The sequence below is a fragment of the Manis pentadactyla genome, chromosome 3 (genome assembly GCF_030020395.1).
Source record: "Manis pentadactyla isolate mManPen7 chromosome 3, mManPen7.hap1, whole genome shotgun sequence".
NCBI classification, from domain to species: domain Eukaryota; kingdom Metazoa; phylum Chordata; class Mammalia; order Pholidota; family Manidae; genus Manis; species Manis pentadactyla.
Window position 1 is genome coordinate 15,924,170 of NC_080021.1, and position 19,674 is coordinate 15,943,843.

Genomic DNA, 19,674 nt, shown 5'->3' on the forward strand with positions numbered 1-19,674 from the left:
GGATAAACTTCTTCCACTAAGTAATTTAATATTAATTCCTATCTATTTTTATGTAAAATTAAAAATTGTATATATATTTAATCATAATTGGAAGACTGTTCTTCCCAAGAAACCCGGCAAGCTTTGGTATCCGGGCACCAATATTATAGTCTTACCATACCTAACCTCTTTAAGATATGCAGAATAATAAATACAGACCCATGGAATATGGAGGATCTTTTCTTACATCCACAGCCTTAAAAAGTTGCTGTTATTCTAATGTTTAATGACATTAGAATTTTATTAATTTCACTTTACTAAAGCATTTCATATACCTAAAATAGCCCCAATTTTCTAGTGACTACTGTTAGAACTAAAAAACAGTATCAAAAATACCAAAACTGTATGTAAGAAAGTCTTCTATTTTATAGTTAATTAATTATGTAGTGTTATTAAAAAGAAAAGTAACTACTACTCCTGTTTTCAGAATGCAAGGATCTTTCTCAATAGAAAGCAATAAAAAAGAATCAAAGCTTTGGCACTGGGACATGAGCAAAGAAGAAAACAGAAAATACTTAGACTAAAAAAGATAGCTCCACAAATCATAAGCTTTATATTTTCCTTTGAGGAAGTTCTGTAACATTTCTACTACAAATTTGGAAACATGGCAACTTGGAAACAATTCGGTCTCAAGAGTAATACATGAATCCGAACCCATATGCTTCTACAGTAAGTTAGTTAACCACTCTGAGCATTACTTTCCTCACCTATAAAATAAGTATTTTAGAACCATGTAGAGGAATGAATCCCTATACACAACTGAAAAGAATGAAGTGTTCTTAGTAACAGAATAAGAATGCTCGGTAATTTTTATCCCCCAGGATAAATTTAGCTAAGTCACATGTTTATTTTATTTATTTATTTAGTTATTTTTTAAAAAGCAAGAAATTTCCAATTTAATAAACATATCTCAAACATTACACAAAAGGCACTGGGGGAAAGGTTTATACAATAAACAAGATAAGGAGAATGGTTGGTAATTCTAATGACTTCTCTGTGAGCACCATCAACTTCCAAAGCCTGTAATTTCAAATACTTCCAAAAGCGTGTCCCATGCCTTCAGACAATCAGGCAAAAAAGTGTTCAGTAGACCAGAATTTTGAGAGGGACGAGATTAAATAAAAGTTGAACAGGTTTCTCTCATGAAAGACTTCACAGAGCTTTCTAGCTAATGTACACTACCAAGAGGTTCGTTTAAAGAATGCAAAACCTTTTTCTCCACCTGGGACCTTAGAGAATCACTGTGAAGACACAATCTGGAAACCACTGATATAAAAGATTCTTGGCAAGACAAGTTCCATAAGGAAAGAAGCCAATAAGGAGACCCCAATACTTGAGCCGTGTCTAAGTTATTACCTTTTCTTCTTGTGATTCTACTGCTGGCCCTTTATGTGCCTCCTGGGAAAGGACCATCTTCGTCTTTCGATTGTGCAGATTGCCCAGCACTCTTTTTTTTTCTTTCTTTGCCCTTTGAAGGAGATCTGTTAACACTGTTGTAGGGCGCTCCCGAAGAAGAAATGGGTGCTGGTTAAGAGTAGAAGGCAAAAGTCAGGTTGAGACCTATATATTTTTTCATTCAGAACAAATGAATCCCTTCCTGGACCCTAGAGTTACTATCCTAAATAATTATAGATAATGCATGTAATCTATAGTTATCTAATTCTGCTATGCTTTTTACTTCTTATATTTATAAAATTTAATTTACATGTATACACTCTGTGCCTACATAACTTCCCCTGTACTTTTTATGAAAACTTTGAACATGACACCTTTGTTGGCCAAATGAAAAGGCAGAGTTGAAATAATCAGTCTAAGTAAACATGAAGAATAAGGCCAAATAGAGCCCTAAGTAAACGCTTACAAATTCTTAGAACTGGTTTCATAGAGGAGACACTATCAGTTCTGAATTACATTAGATTTCAACAGGAATGTATATACTGATGGTGAATTACATAATATACTACTTGGCTATAATGGGTTCTTTATGTTGCTTAAATGAAACTTCATAAAACACTAGCAGTTGATTAAAAGACGTTATGTATTAGTGATTTTTACCATTAATATTTAATAAAGCTTAACATTATCCAATACAGAAAAGTAGAAAGAACAATTGAACTATAAGATTATCATTGTTACATTTGGTATTTTTTGGATATTTATTTCTTCTCAGAAATTTTCCATGTATAGATTTTGTTTTGTAGTTAGCACACAGATTGCAGAAAGATGACTTGTGCACTGGAGTTCAGGAGATGATCATGAATTCTTTTAAGACTTTTACCTCCTTTATTAGCTCAAATTTATTTCTTCTCTGAAGAGTTGTAACTATATATTATTCTCTTTTTATTGCTGTAAGTATTATGTTATTTCAACTCATAATGCCTACAGATTATTTCATCAAATGTTCATGCCAAAATTACATAAGCATTACTCTAATTCTGGATAATTATTTTCAATTTTTCATTCTGAGATAAATAGCTTCATACAGTAAGTCACTTTTTTCCATTTTATTTTTTTTCCTTATGACAGACTGCAACAGAAATGTGATTAGGCCAAAGGGAAGGATGCACTTGACAGATTCTTCCTATCACTTCCAATAATGTCAATATACAAAATGGACCAGGTACATGAATACATATGCACGTTTGGGATCACCCAAGGTCAAGTATCCATTCCTGGTGGGTTGGGTTATTACCAAAAGAGCTTCTTTTGCCTTCATTAGGCAAATGTAAGAAGCCAGTCACATTCTTCCTTTTCCTGAACCTTAGCTTGGTATGTACCACTATTTATAATATTTGGTCTTTTTTATCCAAAAATAATATATCTTGTAATTCTAAGTTATTTAATAGTTTTCTACAAATGGATCCTGCTTGTTTTTCACTTACATAATTCATAGCTATACTAAACCTTTTGTTGCTATTGTGAATACCTAGTTTTTGGGCTTTCATTTGAGACTGTAAGTGTGCTTAGGGCCTAGAATTCCCTAAGTGTTACTGAAACTTTATACTGCTCTTCTACATACTGTAGTTGCAAATAACCCTACTGAATATGTACATGATCCTTTCAATAGCCTTGCATATTGAACTGCGTGTTGGTGAGAATAAACTGAACTTCTTTGAAATTCTAAAACATTCATGCTGAAAGTCTAATTTTCTCGTGAAAAATCCACAAAATTCCTTAGGGTCACAAAAAGATAGTCAACTGCTACTCACTAATGCCTTATCTAGATGTTTTTAAGAACTATATTAAATTGAACAATACTATTATTGCTATTAATAAGATGTCAACCTCTAAATGAAAACATTTTTGAGAACAGAAAGCATATACTAATAATTTATTTAAGTTAGATAACCAAACCTATTGAAAAATGAATAGAATTCACATTACTTTTAAAATATTTTCACTGCTAAGTTAGAAAAACATATTTCTCAAAAGGAAATAAAAATGTGATATCCATTTTTAACAGTTCTTTTGAAATCTCTTTTCTCCCAAGGTATTTATGTAAATGTATTACACATCATTTCTCTTCCTTTCATATTACTTTATATAGGACAGATCGATATATAAAGTATGGTAGATACAAAAATTAAATCCAAAGTTAAACTATGCTTTGCCACCTCTGAAATGACATTGTTCCACGTGAGTTAAAATTTGTAGTTGTAACTCATGAATATATTCTTGCACATATAAAAATCAAGTCATTTAGTACTACTATATTGAATATTTAACTATATATTCTATTCAGACATGGTAAAAGCAGTTAATTTTGAAAAACAAACGAAAAACTTAGCAACTAAGAAAATTTCCAAGAAAGAATGCTATTATGAAATTAGTATTTTAGCAAAACCCAGTACAGCGTACTTAACACTGATTCGGAATCAAAGAAGGATAAAACACATTCTTTAAAATAATTTCTTAGGTGTACATAACAGAGTAGAACTGACCTTTAAAAGTGTCTTTGATGTAGGGCGATCTTTAGGGTTTTTCTGGAGGCAAGCCTCTACAAAGTTGTGAAAAGAACTGGACCTATTGTAAAGGAAAGTATTAAGTGAACATATTGCTATTTCCTTTAAAAACACATCCACAAATCAAGGCATGTCCCTATGGGTGGGAGGGAGAATAGAAATAATAAAAAGAAAGCAGACTCAACACACTATATATTTCATCATGTAAGTCTATAAAAAGCTATGCAAAGCAACTAATGAATCTTTACCATTTTCGAAAGATAGATTTGCACACATTATTTTAAAATCCTGCTCTCACATACTGAAGTATCACAACTCATTCTACCTTGTGGTAAATTAGGGAAGTCAATCATTTTCCTTTTTGCATTCAAATCTAAGATAATATGCTTCTTAGTATTTTTTTTTCTTTTCTCTAGCCACGTCTCTTTCTTGCTTGACCCTTGGATCATCTTCCATATAGCATGTTTCAGAACATCACGCTATTTGTTTTGGAAATAACAATTTTTAAACCTAAGTATTTAGTGTCCTTGAGCAAATGGACAAAAGTTCCAGAAAACAGTAAAATTTTTTTAAAAAGTAGAATTCTGTAACATACTATTATATAGTGTCACTGATGAGAGTTCAGGAAGGCAGTAAGTAAAAAATATTCCATCAATGTTTGTCATCAATATTCAAATAAGATTTAATTCTTTTATACAAGAATTCTTTTTTGAATCCCCAAAGTATCAACCAGTGTAGACAGCCTGTGTTTCGTGTATTTATTATTCAGATGTACCATAATAAACTCTGAGCCAAGATTTCTTCAAAACATCTCTACAGAAGCAGCAAAGACCTGTGAACTTGCCTTAATAATGTAATGATAAAAAATAAATTATTGCTAATTTATGCATCTTACTTGTGAATATTAAAGTATTTGTTAAGTATAGTAGGTAGTCCCCTAGAATTTTTCAAATGCTAGATACACCTGAAGACTTTCCCATTAAAATTTTCTATCACTGATAAAAATCCTTCTTTCCTAAAATTGTCCATTTGTTCTCAACAAACTTCCTTACATGAATAACAGTATTATTAAAGAAGCACTAGGAGATGCAACATCAAAGCACATTCAGAATAATAAATAACAATTAGAATCAGCCAAAAATTATGAATTATCTGGTAATTCTGATAAATTATCAAATTATTTTTACATAAGTTTATATCACATCAATTATAAACCATTCCCCAATTAAACATCTGTACAGGTTGTGGCAGTCTATATACTGCAGTTTTAAAATATGAGTGTTTAAATCATGCTATTTATTATATAATCAGGGTTGTATGTGTCGTTAAGGTACAAAAAGTATATTACTTTTTATACAAAAGCCATACTTTTTGCTCCCATGTAGGATCATCTATCTTTTATTTCTGAACTGAGTTACATACATGCTATGAAAAGTAGAGATAATAAAGGATAAACATGACGTAAGGATAAAATTAAGCTATTTTAATATTTCTTCAGGTTATATACACTTCACCTCATTGAAATGAAATCCTTTTGATAACATTATGAAAAAGTATTTAATTTTTATCATGTTGAACAATATATCTCTCAGCCATACTCACCATTCATTAGACTGTAGTGTAGGGGGGTTATTTCTGGTAATGAGCTTTAAGGCACGCTTTGCATTCAGAGCAAATAAAGGAGGCTCCCTTTCCGCTATAAAAGAAAGAAAACTTCCTGTTAAATATGTGCCTGTTATGTAGGAGCATGGAAGCACTGTTAGTTTTTTTTTTAAATAAACCCCAAATTAGGAAAAAAGTTGCAAGTAGAGTTCAAAGAACTTAGTTAAGTGAGTCAATAGAGAGGAAATTGCAGCCCTGATGCACAACATCTCCAAATAGTGTATTTTTCCAATAAACAAGAACATTCTAAGAGAACCTAACACAGTCATTAAATCAGACCATTAATATGAATACATGACTATTATCTAATCCTTAAGCTCCACTGTAGTTTCAATCAAATGTCCCAATAATGTCCTTTGTAGCAAAAATGACCTTCAATCATCTGCATCCTTAAAGGAAATTGTCCATTTTTTCTGTTTTAAACTTACATAAAATATCCCTATAATCCTTTCAATATGTGTAAAATCTGGAGTCATGTCCCCTGTCATTCCTGATATTGGTTGTTTGTGTCTTCTTTCTGTTTGATCTAGCCAGAGGTTTATTAATTTCATTAATTCTCCCAAAGAACTAATTTGTGATCTCATTGATTTTCTCTATTGTTTTCATTTTCTATTTAATTGATTTCTGTTTTGATCTTTTCTGGGTCTCTTTGTTCTGTTTACTGTGGATTGAATTCGCCCTTCTTTTTCTAGTCTTAAGGTAACAGTTGAAGTCATAACCTTGACAATTCACAAGCATACAATTTTGACTCTCAAATATCCCTCAGTTTGGCTTTGTGCTGTTATTAAATTTAGTTTCTACATCTCTGGCAGGAAAATCACGGAAGCAAGTGTCTCGCTTTTCTCAGTGTATTCTATGATGATCCTATAGAAGAGGTCCATGGTTTCAGACTGTCTTGTCATTGATGGTGTTCACTTTGATCACTTAAGGCCATTCCACAAGGTTTCATGGTGAAGTTTCACTTTTTTCCATTGTAACTATTAAGTATTCGTGAAAGATACTTGAGTCTATATAAATATTCTGTTTTGTATAAAGATCATTTTATTCTCTTATTGTATAGATTTAGATTCTTCATTTAATAATTTATAACCTGCTACTATCATTTATTTTGATGTTGAAATCATTTCATTTTTGAGCAGTTGAGAATCATTTTAGCCGACTTCTGCCTTTCCGGCATGGCTCCATCATTCCCTGCTCAGCTCCTTGCTCTCTGGCCCACTAAGATGTTCCAGGATCATCTTATGCTTTCCCTACTGTAGACACGGCTCCAAGGAGCTGTGGCAGGCAGTGTGCTCACTGCTACTGCCCGTGTCACTTCTCTTAGATCCTGTCAGTGGACAAAGGAAGGGAACACACACGTCCCTCATGTATTTGTATTCATACTTGCACATTAAATATCTTTAGTTGTTTATTGAAAACAACTGAGTTCACTACAATATCTCAAATCCAATGCTATAGTACTATTTATTCGAGCCTTCTCTTTCCATTATTTGTAGCACTCTTCTCTGACAGTAAGAAACCTCACTCTCATTATCCTTAATATATTTGATGACTCGCCCCTGTACATAGCCAGTCTCCCATCTTGGCCACCACCCTTTCCCCTTTTCCCCATCAAGTTTTCAAACCCCATTCCAAGCCTGTCTACAGTGTGAATGTCCACTTCATCCACTCAGTTTCTGACACCCCATCTAAACTGGATCACTTTCTGCAGTGAGGCCCTCCTCATCAGCCCTCAGGAGGGAAGCCCCCTTCCTTTCAATCAGGCACTGCCACTGTGTCAGGTGACCCACCCCCAAATGTGGACGTGCTCCTTGGCCTCTGACACCCCATGCTGGGCTACTTCCAGGTCTGAATGCTTTGGTTACCCCACCACGACTCTGAATCTCCAAACTTGACTGCCGCCCTCCCTGGACAGGTTCTGCTTCCACATACACGGCATTCTGACTGCGGGAACTCCCTCCTCTCCTCACAGGACCCTGACACGCCACGCCGGGCTACCATGGCTCAGCAGGTGACATGGACACCTACTTTACACTGTCCTCCCAACAGCTTTAAGAATGAGTAGTTTGAAGATGGCGGCGTGAGTAGGACAGTGGGAATCTCCTCCCAAAAACATATATATTTTTGAAAATACAACAAATACAACTAATCCTAAAAGAGAGACCAGAAGACACAGGACAACAGCCAGACTACATCCACACCTGCGAGAACCCAGCGCCTGGTGAAAGGGGTAAGATACAAGCCCCGGCCCAGCGGGACCCGAGCGCCCCTCACCCCAGCTCCCGGCGGGAGGAGACGAGTCAGAGCGGGGAGGGAGAGGGAGCCCAGGACTGCTGAACACCCAGCCCCAGCCATCCGGGCCAGAGTGCAGACACAGTGCATGCGTGGAGTGCTGGAAACTAGGGAAATAGGACAGCAAGACCTGTGAGTGGGTCCCAAAGCCAGCACCCCTGTGACAAGGAAAAGCGAGTGCTTTTTGAAAGTCTTAAAGGGACAGGGATGCCACAGCTGGACGGAAGCATCCTGGGTCACAGTCCAGCAGCTGGAAATTCCAGGGAACTCCGGGCACACTAACACCCTGGGAAACAGTTCTAATACCCCTCACAGAGGTAAACAGCCAAACAGCCCCCCATCCAATACCCCTCAGGGGCCCCAGCATAGCACAGCAGCAGCCTGAGGCTGGCCACTCCCACAGCAAGGGAGCTTCCTCCATACCGGCCGCGCAAGAGAGAGAGACCCAGTCTACACGCAAGTACCCAACACAAGCCACTAGGGGTCGCAGTTGTCCCAGTAAAGAGGCCAGGAGTAAGTGGAAAGCCTTAGCTCTCCCACCTGACAGAAGGATATCCAATAGCTCACCACTGCACCTATCAACATGAAAACGCAAAAAAATTTCATCCAGACAAGACAAACCCAAACAGCTTTGACATCTGCTACATCTTCCCCTGAAAAGGAACCTGGGGGGATAGATTTAACCAGTCTTCCTGAAAAAGAATTCAAAACAAAAGTCATAACCATGCTGATGGACTTGCAGAGAAATATGCAAGAACTAAGGAGGGAGAATACAGAAATAAAACAAGCTCTGGAAGGACTTCAAAACAGAATGGACAAGATGCAAGAGACCATTAATGGACTAGAAAACAGACAACAGGAACGCATAGAAGCTGATGCAGAGAGAGACAAAAGGATCTCCAGGAATGAAAGAATTTTAAGAGAACTGAGTGACCAATAGAATGGAACAATATCCGCATGAACAGGGGTACCAGAAGAAGAAGAGAGAGAAAAACAGATAGAAAGTGTCTTTGAAGGAATAATTGCTGAAAACTTCCCCAAACTAGTGGAGAAAACGGTCTCTCAGACCACAGAGGTACACAGAACTCCCATGAAAAGGGATCCAAGGAGGGCAACAACAAGACACATAATAATTAAAATGGCACAGATCAAAGACAAGGACAAAGTATTAAAGGCAGCCAGAGAGAAAAAAAAAAAGGTCACCTACAAAGGAAAACCCATCAGGCTATCATCAGACTTATCAACAGAAACCCTGCAGGCCAGAAGAGAATGGCATGATATGCTTAATGCAATGAAACAGAAGGGCCTCGAAGAAAGATTACTGTATCCAGCAAGATTACATTTAAATATGAAGGAGGGACTAAACAATTCCCAGTCTAACAAAAATTGAGGGAATTTGCCTCCCACAAACCACCTCTACAGAGCATCTTACAGGGACTGCTCTAGATGGAAGCACTCCTAAAAAGAGCACAGAACAAAACACCCAACAGATGAAGAAGGGAGGAGGAGGAATAAGAAGGGAGAGAAATAAAGAATCCTCAGACCGTGTTTATAATAGCTCGATAAGTGAGTTAAGTTAGACAGTAAGATAGTAAAGAAGCTAACCTTGAAACTTTGGTAACCAGAAACTTAAAGCCTGCAATGGCAATAAGTACATATGTTTCAATAATCACCCTAAATGTAAGAGGACGGAATGCACCAATCAAAAGACACAGAGTAATAGAATGGATAAAAAAGCAAGACCCATCCACATGCTGCTTACAAGAGACTCACCTCAAACCCAAAGACATGCACAGACTTAAAGTCAAGGGGTGGAAAAAGATATTTCATGCAAAGAACAGAGAGAAAAAAGCAGGTGTTGCAATACTAGTATCAGACAAAATAGACTTCAAAATAAAGAAAGTAACAAAAGATAAAGGACATTACATAATGATAAAGGGCTCAGTCCAACAAGAGGATATAACCATTATAAATATATATGCACCCAATACAGGAGCACCAACATATGTGAAACAAATACTAACAGAATTAAAGGAGGAAATAGAATGCAATGCATTCATTCTGGGAGACTTGAAAACACCACTCACTCCAAAGGACAGATCCACCAGACAGAAAATAAGTAAGGACACAGAGCCACTGAATAACACACTAGAACAGATGGACCTAATAGACATCTACAGAACTCTACATCCAAAAGCAACAGGATATAAATTCTTCTCAAGTGCACATGGAACATTCTCCAGAATAGACCACATACTAGGCCACAAAAAGAGCCTCTGTAAATTGCAAAAGATTGAAATCCTACCAACCAACTTTTCAGACCACAAAGGCATAAAACTAGAAATAAACTGTACAAAGCAAAAAGGCTCACAAACACATGGAGGCTTAAAAACACACTCCTAAATAATCAATGGATCAATGACCAAATCAAAATGGAGATCCAGCAAATTATGAAAACAAACGACAACAACAACACAAAGCCCCAACGACTGTGGGATACAGCAAAAGCAGTCTTAAGAAGAAAGTATATAGCAATGCAGGCATATTTAAAGAAGGAAGAACAATCCCAAATGAATAGTCTAACATCACAAATATCGAAATTGGAAAAAGAAGAACAAAAGAGGCCCAAGGACAGCAGAAGGAGGGACACAATGAAGATCAGAGAATAAATAAATAAAATTGAGAAGAATAAAACAATAGCAAAAATCAATGAAACCAAGAGCTGGTTCTTCGAGGAAATAAACAAAATAAATAAGCCTCTAGCCAGACTTATTAAGAGGAAAAGAGAGTCAACAAAAATCAACAGAATCAGAAAGGAGAAAGGAAAAATCACGACAGTCCTCACAGAAATACAAAGAATTATTAGAGACTGCTATGAAAACCTATATGCTAACAAGCTGGGAAACCTAGGACAAATGGACAACTTCCTAGAAAAATACAACCTTCCAAGACTGACCCAGAAAGAAACAGAAAATCTAAACAGACCAATTACCAGCAATGAAATTGAAGCGATAATCAAAAAACTACCAAAGAACAAAACCCCTGGGCCAGATGGATTTACATTGGAATTTTATCAGACATACAGAGAAGCCATAATACCCATTCTCCTGAAAGTTTTCCAAAAAATACAAGAGGAGGGAATACTCCCAAACTCATTCTATGAAGCCAACATTACCCTAATACCAAAACCAGGCAAAGACCCCACCAAAAAAGAAAACTACAGACCAATATCCCTGATGAACGTAGATGCAAAAATACTCAACAAAATATTAGCAAACTGAATTCAAAAATACATCAAAAGGATCGTACACCATGACCAAGTGGGATTCATCCCAGGGATGCAAGGATGGTACAACATTAGAACATCCATCAACATCATCCACCACATCAACAAAAAGAAAGACAAAAACCACATGATCATCTCCATAGATGCTGAAAAAGCATTTCATAAAATTCATCATCCATTCATGATAAAAACTTTCAACAAAATGGGTATAGAAGGCAAGTACCTCAACATAATAAAGGCCATATACGATAAACCCATAGCCAACATCTGTCTGAACAGCAAGAAGCTGAAAGCTTTTCCTCTGCAATCGGGAACAAGACAGGGATACCCACTGTCCCCGCTGTTATTCAACATAGTACTGGAGGTCCTAGCCACGGCAATCAGACAAAACAAAGAAATACAAGGAATCCAGATTGGTAAAGAAGAAGTCGAACTGTCTCTATTTGCAGATGACGTGATATTGTACATAAAAAACCCTAAAGTCTCCACTCCGAATCTACTAGAGCTAATATCGGAATTCAGCAAAGTTACAGGATACAAAATTAACACACAGAAATCTGTGGCTTTCCTATACACTAACAATAAAGTAATAGAAAGAGAAATCAGGAAGACAATTCTATTCACAGTAGCATCAATAAGAATAAAATACCTGGGAATAAACCTAACCAAGGAAGTGAAAGACCTATACCTTGAAAACTACAGGAAACTCTTCAGAGAAATTAAAGAGGTCATTAACGAATGGAAACTCATCCCATGCTCTTGGCTAGGAAGAATTAATATCGTCAAAATGGCCATCCTGCCCAAAGCAATATACAGATTTGATGCAATCTCTATCAAATTACCAACAGCTTTCTTCAATGAACTGGAACAAATAGTTCAAAAGTTCATATGGAAACACCAAAGGCCCCGAATAACTAAAGCAATCCTGAGAAGGAAGAATAAAGTTGGGGGGATCTCACTCCCCAACTTCAAGCTCTACTACAAAGCCAGAGTAATCAAGACAATTTGGTACTGGCACAAGAACAGAGCCACAGACCAATGGAACAGAACAGAGACTCCAAACATTAACCCAAACATATATGGTCAACTAATATTCGATAAAGGGGCCATGGACATACAATGGGGAAATGACAGTCTCTTCAAAAGATGGTCCTGGCAAAACTGGACAGCTACATGTAAGAAAATGAAACTGGATCTCTGTCTAACCCCATACACAAAAGTAAATTCGAAATGGATCAAAGACTTGAATGTAAGTCTTGAAACCATAAAACTCTTAGAAAAAAACATAGGCAAAAATCTCTTGGACATAAACATGAGTGACCTCTTCTTGAACATATCTCCCTGGGCAAGGGAAACAAATGCAAAAATGAACAAATAGGACTATATCAAGCTGAAAAGCTTCTGTATAGATAAGGACACCATCAATAGAACAAAAAGGTATCCTACAGTATGGGAGAATATATTAGAAAATGACAGATCCGATGAAGGGTTGACATCCAAAATATATAAAGAGCTCACACACCTCAACAAACAAAAAGCAAATAATCCAATTAAAAAATGGGAAGAGGAGCTGAATAGACAGCTCTCTAAAGAAGAAATTCAGATGGCCAACAGACACATGAAAAGAAGCTCCACATCGCTTGTCATCAGAGAAATGCAAATTAAAACCACAATGAGGTATCACCTCACACCAGTAAGGATCACCATCATCGAAAAGACAAATAAGAACAAATGTTGGCGAGGTTGTAATGTAAATTAGTTCAACCATTGTGGAAAGCAGTATGGAGGTGCCTCAAAATGCTCAAAATAGAAATACCATTTGACCCAGGAATTCCACTTCTAGGAATTTACCCTAAGAATACAGCACTCCAGTTTGAAAAAGATAGATGCACCCCTATGTTTATCACTGCACTATTTACAATAGCCAAGATATGGAAGCAACCTAAATGTCCATCAGTAGATGATTGGATAAAGAAGATGTGGTACATATGCACAATGGAATATTACTCAGCCATAAGGAAAAAACAAATCCTACCATTTGCAACAACATGGATGGAGGTAGAGGGAATTATGCTCAGTGAAATAAGCCAGGTGGAGAAAGACAAGTACCAAATGATTTCACTCATCTCCGGAGTATAAGAACAAAGGAAATCTGAAGGAGCAAAACAGCAGGAGAATCACAGAACCCAAGAATGGCCTAATAGTTACCAAAGGGAAAGGGACTGGGGAGGATGGGAGGGAAGGGAGGGATAAGGGCGGGGAAAAGGAAAGGAGGCATTACGATTAGCATGTAGAGTGTGTGGGGGCTTGGGGAGGGCTGTGCAACACAGAGCAGACGAGTAGTGATTTTACAGCATCTTACTGCGGTGATGGACAGTGATTGTGAAGGGGTATGTGGGGGGGACTTGGCGAAGGGGGGAGCCTAGTAAACATAATGTTCTTCATGTAATTGTAGATTAATGATTCGAAAATGAAAAATTCAAACTACAATAAGGTATGCAAGCTGATAACCTAATCCTCATACCGAATATAAAGTATTAAGTAACCTTAGTAGCGGTACTACTACTCTAAAGCATTCATGAATCTATAACCATAGACATATTCTAGGTGTTTAACAAATACTCATTAAATTTTAGAAACACATACCTCAAAATTAATACCACAGTAGAAACTATTTTAGACCTAATTTAATACAGCAAATATAATAGACCTAAACTAGCATATATATATATATACAAATTGCCAAATAACCAAAGTGACAACCTTGATAGATTTATTGCTCCCCTTAAACACTGACATAAAAATGAAAAACTGTACTTTGGTACAGAAATTGAGGTGAAACATTGATAAAAACTTACTACACAGTAATAAAGAGTAATGCTTACCTATTTCAATACATGTTATCCCCAGAGACCATACATCTACTTTGCTATCATATTGTTCTTCATTCCTGCCTAAAATTATTTCTGGGGCCATCCTAAAACATAAAATGTTACTTAAAGTTAAAAAAGAAAAGAAAAGTATACTATTCTTTAAAAACATAATGACCGTCCACATGGAGAATATCTGTGTGAATTCCAGATGATATGTCTGGACATAAGAATTCTTATAATGGGAAATAAATGCATTACGGGTTGTGAGGTGAATATTTACCGTTGCGTACACAGTGTTAGACTTATTCTCACCAGTTGTCATGATCACGTACCAGCATTCTGGAGGGAAGACTCCCCCAAGCAGGGGTGCGTTCTGCATCAGTTCAAGTTTGCAGATTGTAATATTGTATATCCTTTATGCCAGCGGTTTTCATACATTTTGGTTTCAGCATCTTATTACAAAAGTCTAAATTTTTATCACTAGCACTTGTTTTCTTGAAGTAAACAAACTCACTACATTTAGCTGAGAAAATATCTGCCACAATAAGCAACAATGAATAAGCAGTTTGTCAGTCTTTTCTGCAAATAGGAGTAGTGTTCTGTGATAAAAGTGGCTAGGACCGCCACTCATAACTAAATAAATCATACAATTATTAACTTTGGAGGCATCTTGGCTATAAAATGAAACGCTAATTCGCATCTTCAGCTAGACTAATGTTCTCACTGTTGCTTTACCTTATACTTCCTTTCTACTTGTTAAGCACAAACATTTAGAACAGTTTCTGACTGCTTAATAAGATTTGTCACCAGGCGTATGTGAGTTCCTGTGTGTAAAAATATGTAAATATGTACATAGTGCTGTGTTCCTAATATACAGTATACAAATTTCAATTGCCTATAATAGAGGGCTTCTAATGTGTTAAGATGTTGAAGTAAGCTTGGGGAGTCACCAAGTTCAACAAAGTTAAAAAGGTAGTTTTGTTTTTAATGCACAACTTTCTAGCTCCTTTCTAGTATCTAATATTGATCACTGACTTGTAAAGAGGGTGACCATAAAGAAGCATTATTTGTCCAAAGAACCCTTTTTTATACAGGGGAAGAGGATTCTATCTAAACTAGGGTTCTACATAAGAAATTTTTGGTCATACAGAACAGTGGTCTTCAAACTTTTTATTTTCTTACTTCCAATGAATTTATTTAAAAAATGATGTATCCGCTTGTATATTTTTGAGCTGGTATCTAAATTTTATAAACTTAATCGTTGCAAAGGATATAATGCACACATATGTATATGTGCTTTACAGATATTTACAACTTGGAGCTGAGGACCTCGCTCATTCAATTCATTAAAAACACTGCTGTATAATAACCTAATTAGCAAACCCAGTCTGCACGGTCATATGAACCATTCAGATCAGAATTATTTTCTGTCAGGAAATGCCAAACTTCATTTCTCATTGTAAATAACATGTTAATGTGTCCTCACAACGATTGTCCCAGTTGTAAATGAGATAATTTGTGATTCACTAGAAAAGAAGATGGGAGGAAAGATAATTGGGGAAAAGAAAGAGCAAGGAATAAAAGGAACTGAAGAGAGATGACTGTGAAGGCAGAAGGCCCTTTGCCAAAACTTGGTGTCCTAACTCTTCAATATTTCTGATGCCATATATTCTAGATGTTACGTTTTCTCAGATTGTCCCTCTGGTGATGGTTTGAGGCTTTTAATTCTCAGAACAATGCATCACTCTACTCTTCAGGATGGGTGAGAAGCCTTTCTTTAACAAACTGGGAGTTGGGAGATTTGAAAGGTAGGTGGAAAAGAAGATGCAGTAGACCTAAGACACTTCTCAACATATACAGAGAGAGGACATCTATGGAAGTTGAAGATGTGGAAAATTATACCCTTCAAACTTGCTGACATTAATATGGAATTATTTATGAATAAAATTAGATGATGTCTAGAAGTCGCTTCAGATAATTGGAGGTGGGAGGGAGGGCAAGAAGGTCAAGTACACAGGGCAGCCAGGCCCTGGGGTAGTGCTGTTAGGCTGAGCTGACCGCTGTGTGAGCCTTCGTTATATTTTTGGCTATTTCCCTGTATACTTGAAATTCTCCACAATCAAAAATGAAAACAAAAAGTTCCTAATCAGCTACCAGTCTTCAGGTACTCTTATTCGGAAGATACTGACACACAGTAAGTATAAATCTAAAGAAAATTTCCACTTAGCATTTCTATCTTCTCCCTTCTTAAAAATTTAAATTTTTTCACTCCTACCCCCAGTACATGATGTAGATGATAACAGGAAAGAAACGTAGGGGGGACAAATGATACAGTAGGAGATACAAGGGCAGCACTCCAAATCTGTATCTGAAACTACAGTGCTTAGAGTAATATCTAAAGCAGCACTGTATTTCCAAGAGAAACATAAAGCACCTGATAAAAGTACAACCACACACTGCCTATTCCAATTATGAGGATGAATAGCAGATAGGACTACGCTTACCAATGCGGTGTTCCCACAAAAGTCTTGGAATAAGAGGCCATGGAAGCAAATCCAAAGTCAGCAAGTTTCACCTGGCCTCGTGGTGTCAGAAGGATATTTCTTGCTTTGATGTCTCTGCGTTTAAGGAACACAGAAAATTATTTTTCTCTCCTTTGTAAGATTATACTGAAAATTATAAAGATCATATAAAAATTTATAAAATAGGGAAGGAGAAATGAGAATAATTAAGGCCTTGGATAATCTCTCAATTGGGATAATGAGAATTAAGATCCAAACTAAGAAATGAGATACACAGAATTCCTATAAGTATATAGTAACAATTTTCTAAAAGAGAAGATAAAATAGCAGTAGAAACAGAAGAAAAAAATTAGGTAATTAATAGCACAGACTCGATATTTGAGTGCCTGTTTATTGGTACAAATAATGGTTTTAAAAATTTAGCTGAACATTCTTATATGACTGGAAGATTTCTGAGTAGACCCTTAACAATATAATGGAAAAAAAAGAACCTGATGCCCCAAATTTGTTTTTTTTTAATTACTCATATCATTCTAAATTTTTGCATAGTTCTCCTACCTAAATATAAATGAAAACTGAAACACATGGGTAAGGTAATATCAATGATCCCAAATTTACTTTTAAGCTCTTTTCCAAATCAGCAATGTACATGTGAACTAAGAAAATTATAATGGGATTGTATTCCCAATGGGTACCATAACATTCAAAAAGAAAGAAATTTCTAAATTCATACTATACAGTATTATAATGGGTGTAACATTAAGTCAATCTATTTTCTTCCATTTGTTTTTTTTAAAAATGGAAGGTTCTTTGAAGTTGAGAAGACCTCAGGTTCTGCTTCCAACTCTTTCATTCTCTTATTTACTATGCATGTGGATTTCTCTTGGACCTTACTATCCTCATCTAAAAAACTGATAACCCATTAATTTGCAATGACTCTACTATACAAGTTTACTATGTATTGTCTGGTTCACATAGATAATTTTAAAAATGCTACCTTCCTTCTAAAAACAGACAAAACCAATACCAATGCTAAAAATGTAGTTTATGATGGTTTAATCTTTAAATTACTATCCATTATCAAGGATTATCAAGGATTATCTCAAAAGCATAGAGTGTTAAGTAGCTTTTACTTGTCTCTGTCATGGAATCAATGGAACAAATCTGGCATTATGAGTCACCAGGAGGACAAAAGATCTAGGTTAGTTCTAGTCTAATCTATCTTGCTTCATCAGCTTTGAGAAGTGAGTCACAAATTGGGGCATCAGTTTCTTCATCTGTAAAATGAAACAAGTAAGAATATATAATCCCTATCGTTTTTCCACTTCACAAATTAAACTTTTCTATAATTAAATTTCTATCACAAATCTATAAAGTGCACATACTTCAGAAGGCCCAGCAGCATGTGTAGAAAAAGATAAAAATTATTCTCAACAAAGAGATCAAATAAATTAGTATATTCATTTTAAGACATGGATAAGCTAAAAAAATATGAATTTGTAGAACTCCAGAATACTTTTATTTAGCTAAAACCAACAAAGCTTTCAGGATTAATAAATTCTAGGTCTGATAAATTTGCTTATTAATATATGGTAATCTTTAAAGTACTTACCTATGGATCCTGGCACGAGAATGGAAGTAGGCTAATCCCTGAAGAGCACCGTGTATAATTGCTGCTATTTCCATTTCTTGTAATGGCATTATGTGAACTTAAAATAAGATTTCATTTGAAAATAATTATTCTATAGAACATTTTTATTTTAAAATACATATACACATATCTAATATATGGGCAAATTTAAAAAAACTAACATTTAGCAAGAAGGAATTTTTTTCTTTCCAAGATAATAAACAAAACAATTGAACCTAAGTGTGCAGTTGTCCCTAGTCATTATAATTCACAGCCTATTTTCCTCTAAGTTAACATTTAACAATTATTTCATGATTATAAAAACAATGAAAGAGAAGCTTTCCCTTTTTATATTCCTACATATCTTCATTCTGAACAGAAGGAACAAATCAAGTTTAATGATAAAGAAGGCAGAAAAATGCCTGTTAAATCATAATGAAAGAAAACTCATTTTTATGCTAAAACGTAGTATTTAATGAGGACAGTGCATACCACACTGAGACTCTAGAAAAGACAAAGGTTTTTACTCTTCCTGGAAAGTTTTAACATTATTAAAAAAGTCTCTTAGTGAATGAATTCTCATTTTATTATACTAATACTTTTCTTTTCTTAATAAATAAAGGAAACTTACATTCCAACAAATCTGAAACAGATCCTGAACAATATTCCATTACAAGCTACAGGGGAAAAAATGATAAAAACATTAAAATACACTATTAAAATAAAAAGATTCTATATGAGATAAAATAAATTCACCAAGGAGATCGAGAAGATAGTTTGAAGTGAAACAAACTCTACTTATCAATTACCTTTAAACATAAGTATACATATTGAAACTTGTTAAATGCATACACGAAGTTAAGCCAATGCTACATTAATCTTTTATAATGCCGACATATAACTGCTTGTAGAAGATGTGTGTTTCATATAATTACTAACTAAAGCTATAAAGGAATATACATATTCCATTAATATTAACCTATAGTAGCAATACTGGTATTGTTAAGGAAGCAGAAAATCGTCCTCTGGTACTATATATATACAAAGTTTAGGTTATAGTTTAAATCTTTCCTATAAAGCAAACAAAGAGCACCTCTTATGTGCCACGTATTTTATATATATTAACTAATTTAATCCTCATAACCACCTCTGGAAGTAGACCCTATTGTCATCCTTGTTTTACAGATGGAGAAACTTGAAAGACAGAGAGGCAGTCTACCCTCTCTGCCACTGTTTTTTCTTTTACCACAGCCTCAAATTTAGGAGTACCATCACCATCAAATTAAACCAAACATTACAAATCTAAATAAATCTAAGTTCTGTATACTAAAATGATAATCAGCTGTAGCTTATTAAAAATAAAACGTCATTCCTGTTTAAAGAAAACTTAGCCTTTCTCTGAAAAGAC

At 35.5% G+C, this 19,674-nt stretch overlaps 1 protein-coding gene across 1 annotated transcript in view; it reads right to left on the reverse strand.

The window, feature by feature from the left end:
* LOC118935858 (serine/threonine-protein kinase TAO1-like) overlaps window positions 1-19,674 on the reverse strand; it is a 136,540-nt gene that overhangs the window by 33,497 nt on the left and 83,369 nt on the right. The window contains exons 7-13 of the mRNA XM_057497744.1: window positions 18,898-18,943; window positions 18,249-18,345; window positions 16,619-16,732; window positions 14,127-14,218; window positions 5,604-5,697; window positions 3,981-4,062; window positions 1,396-1,563 (exon numbers count right to left, since the gene is read on the reverse strand). Coding sequence (XP_057353727.1) covers window positions 1,396-1,563; window positions 3,981-4,062; window positions 5,604-5,697; window positions 14,127-14,218; window positions 16,619-16,732; window positions 18,249-18,345; window positions 18,898-18,943 — 693 coding nt within the window. The remainder of the gene's footprint in view (window positions 1-1,395; window positions 1,564-3,980; window positions 4,063-5,603; window positions 5,698-14,126; window positions 14,219-16,618; window positions 16,733-18,248; window positions 18,346-18,897; window positions 18,944-19,674) is intronic.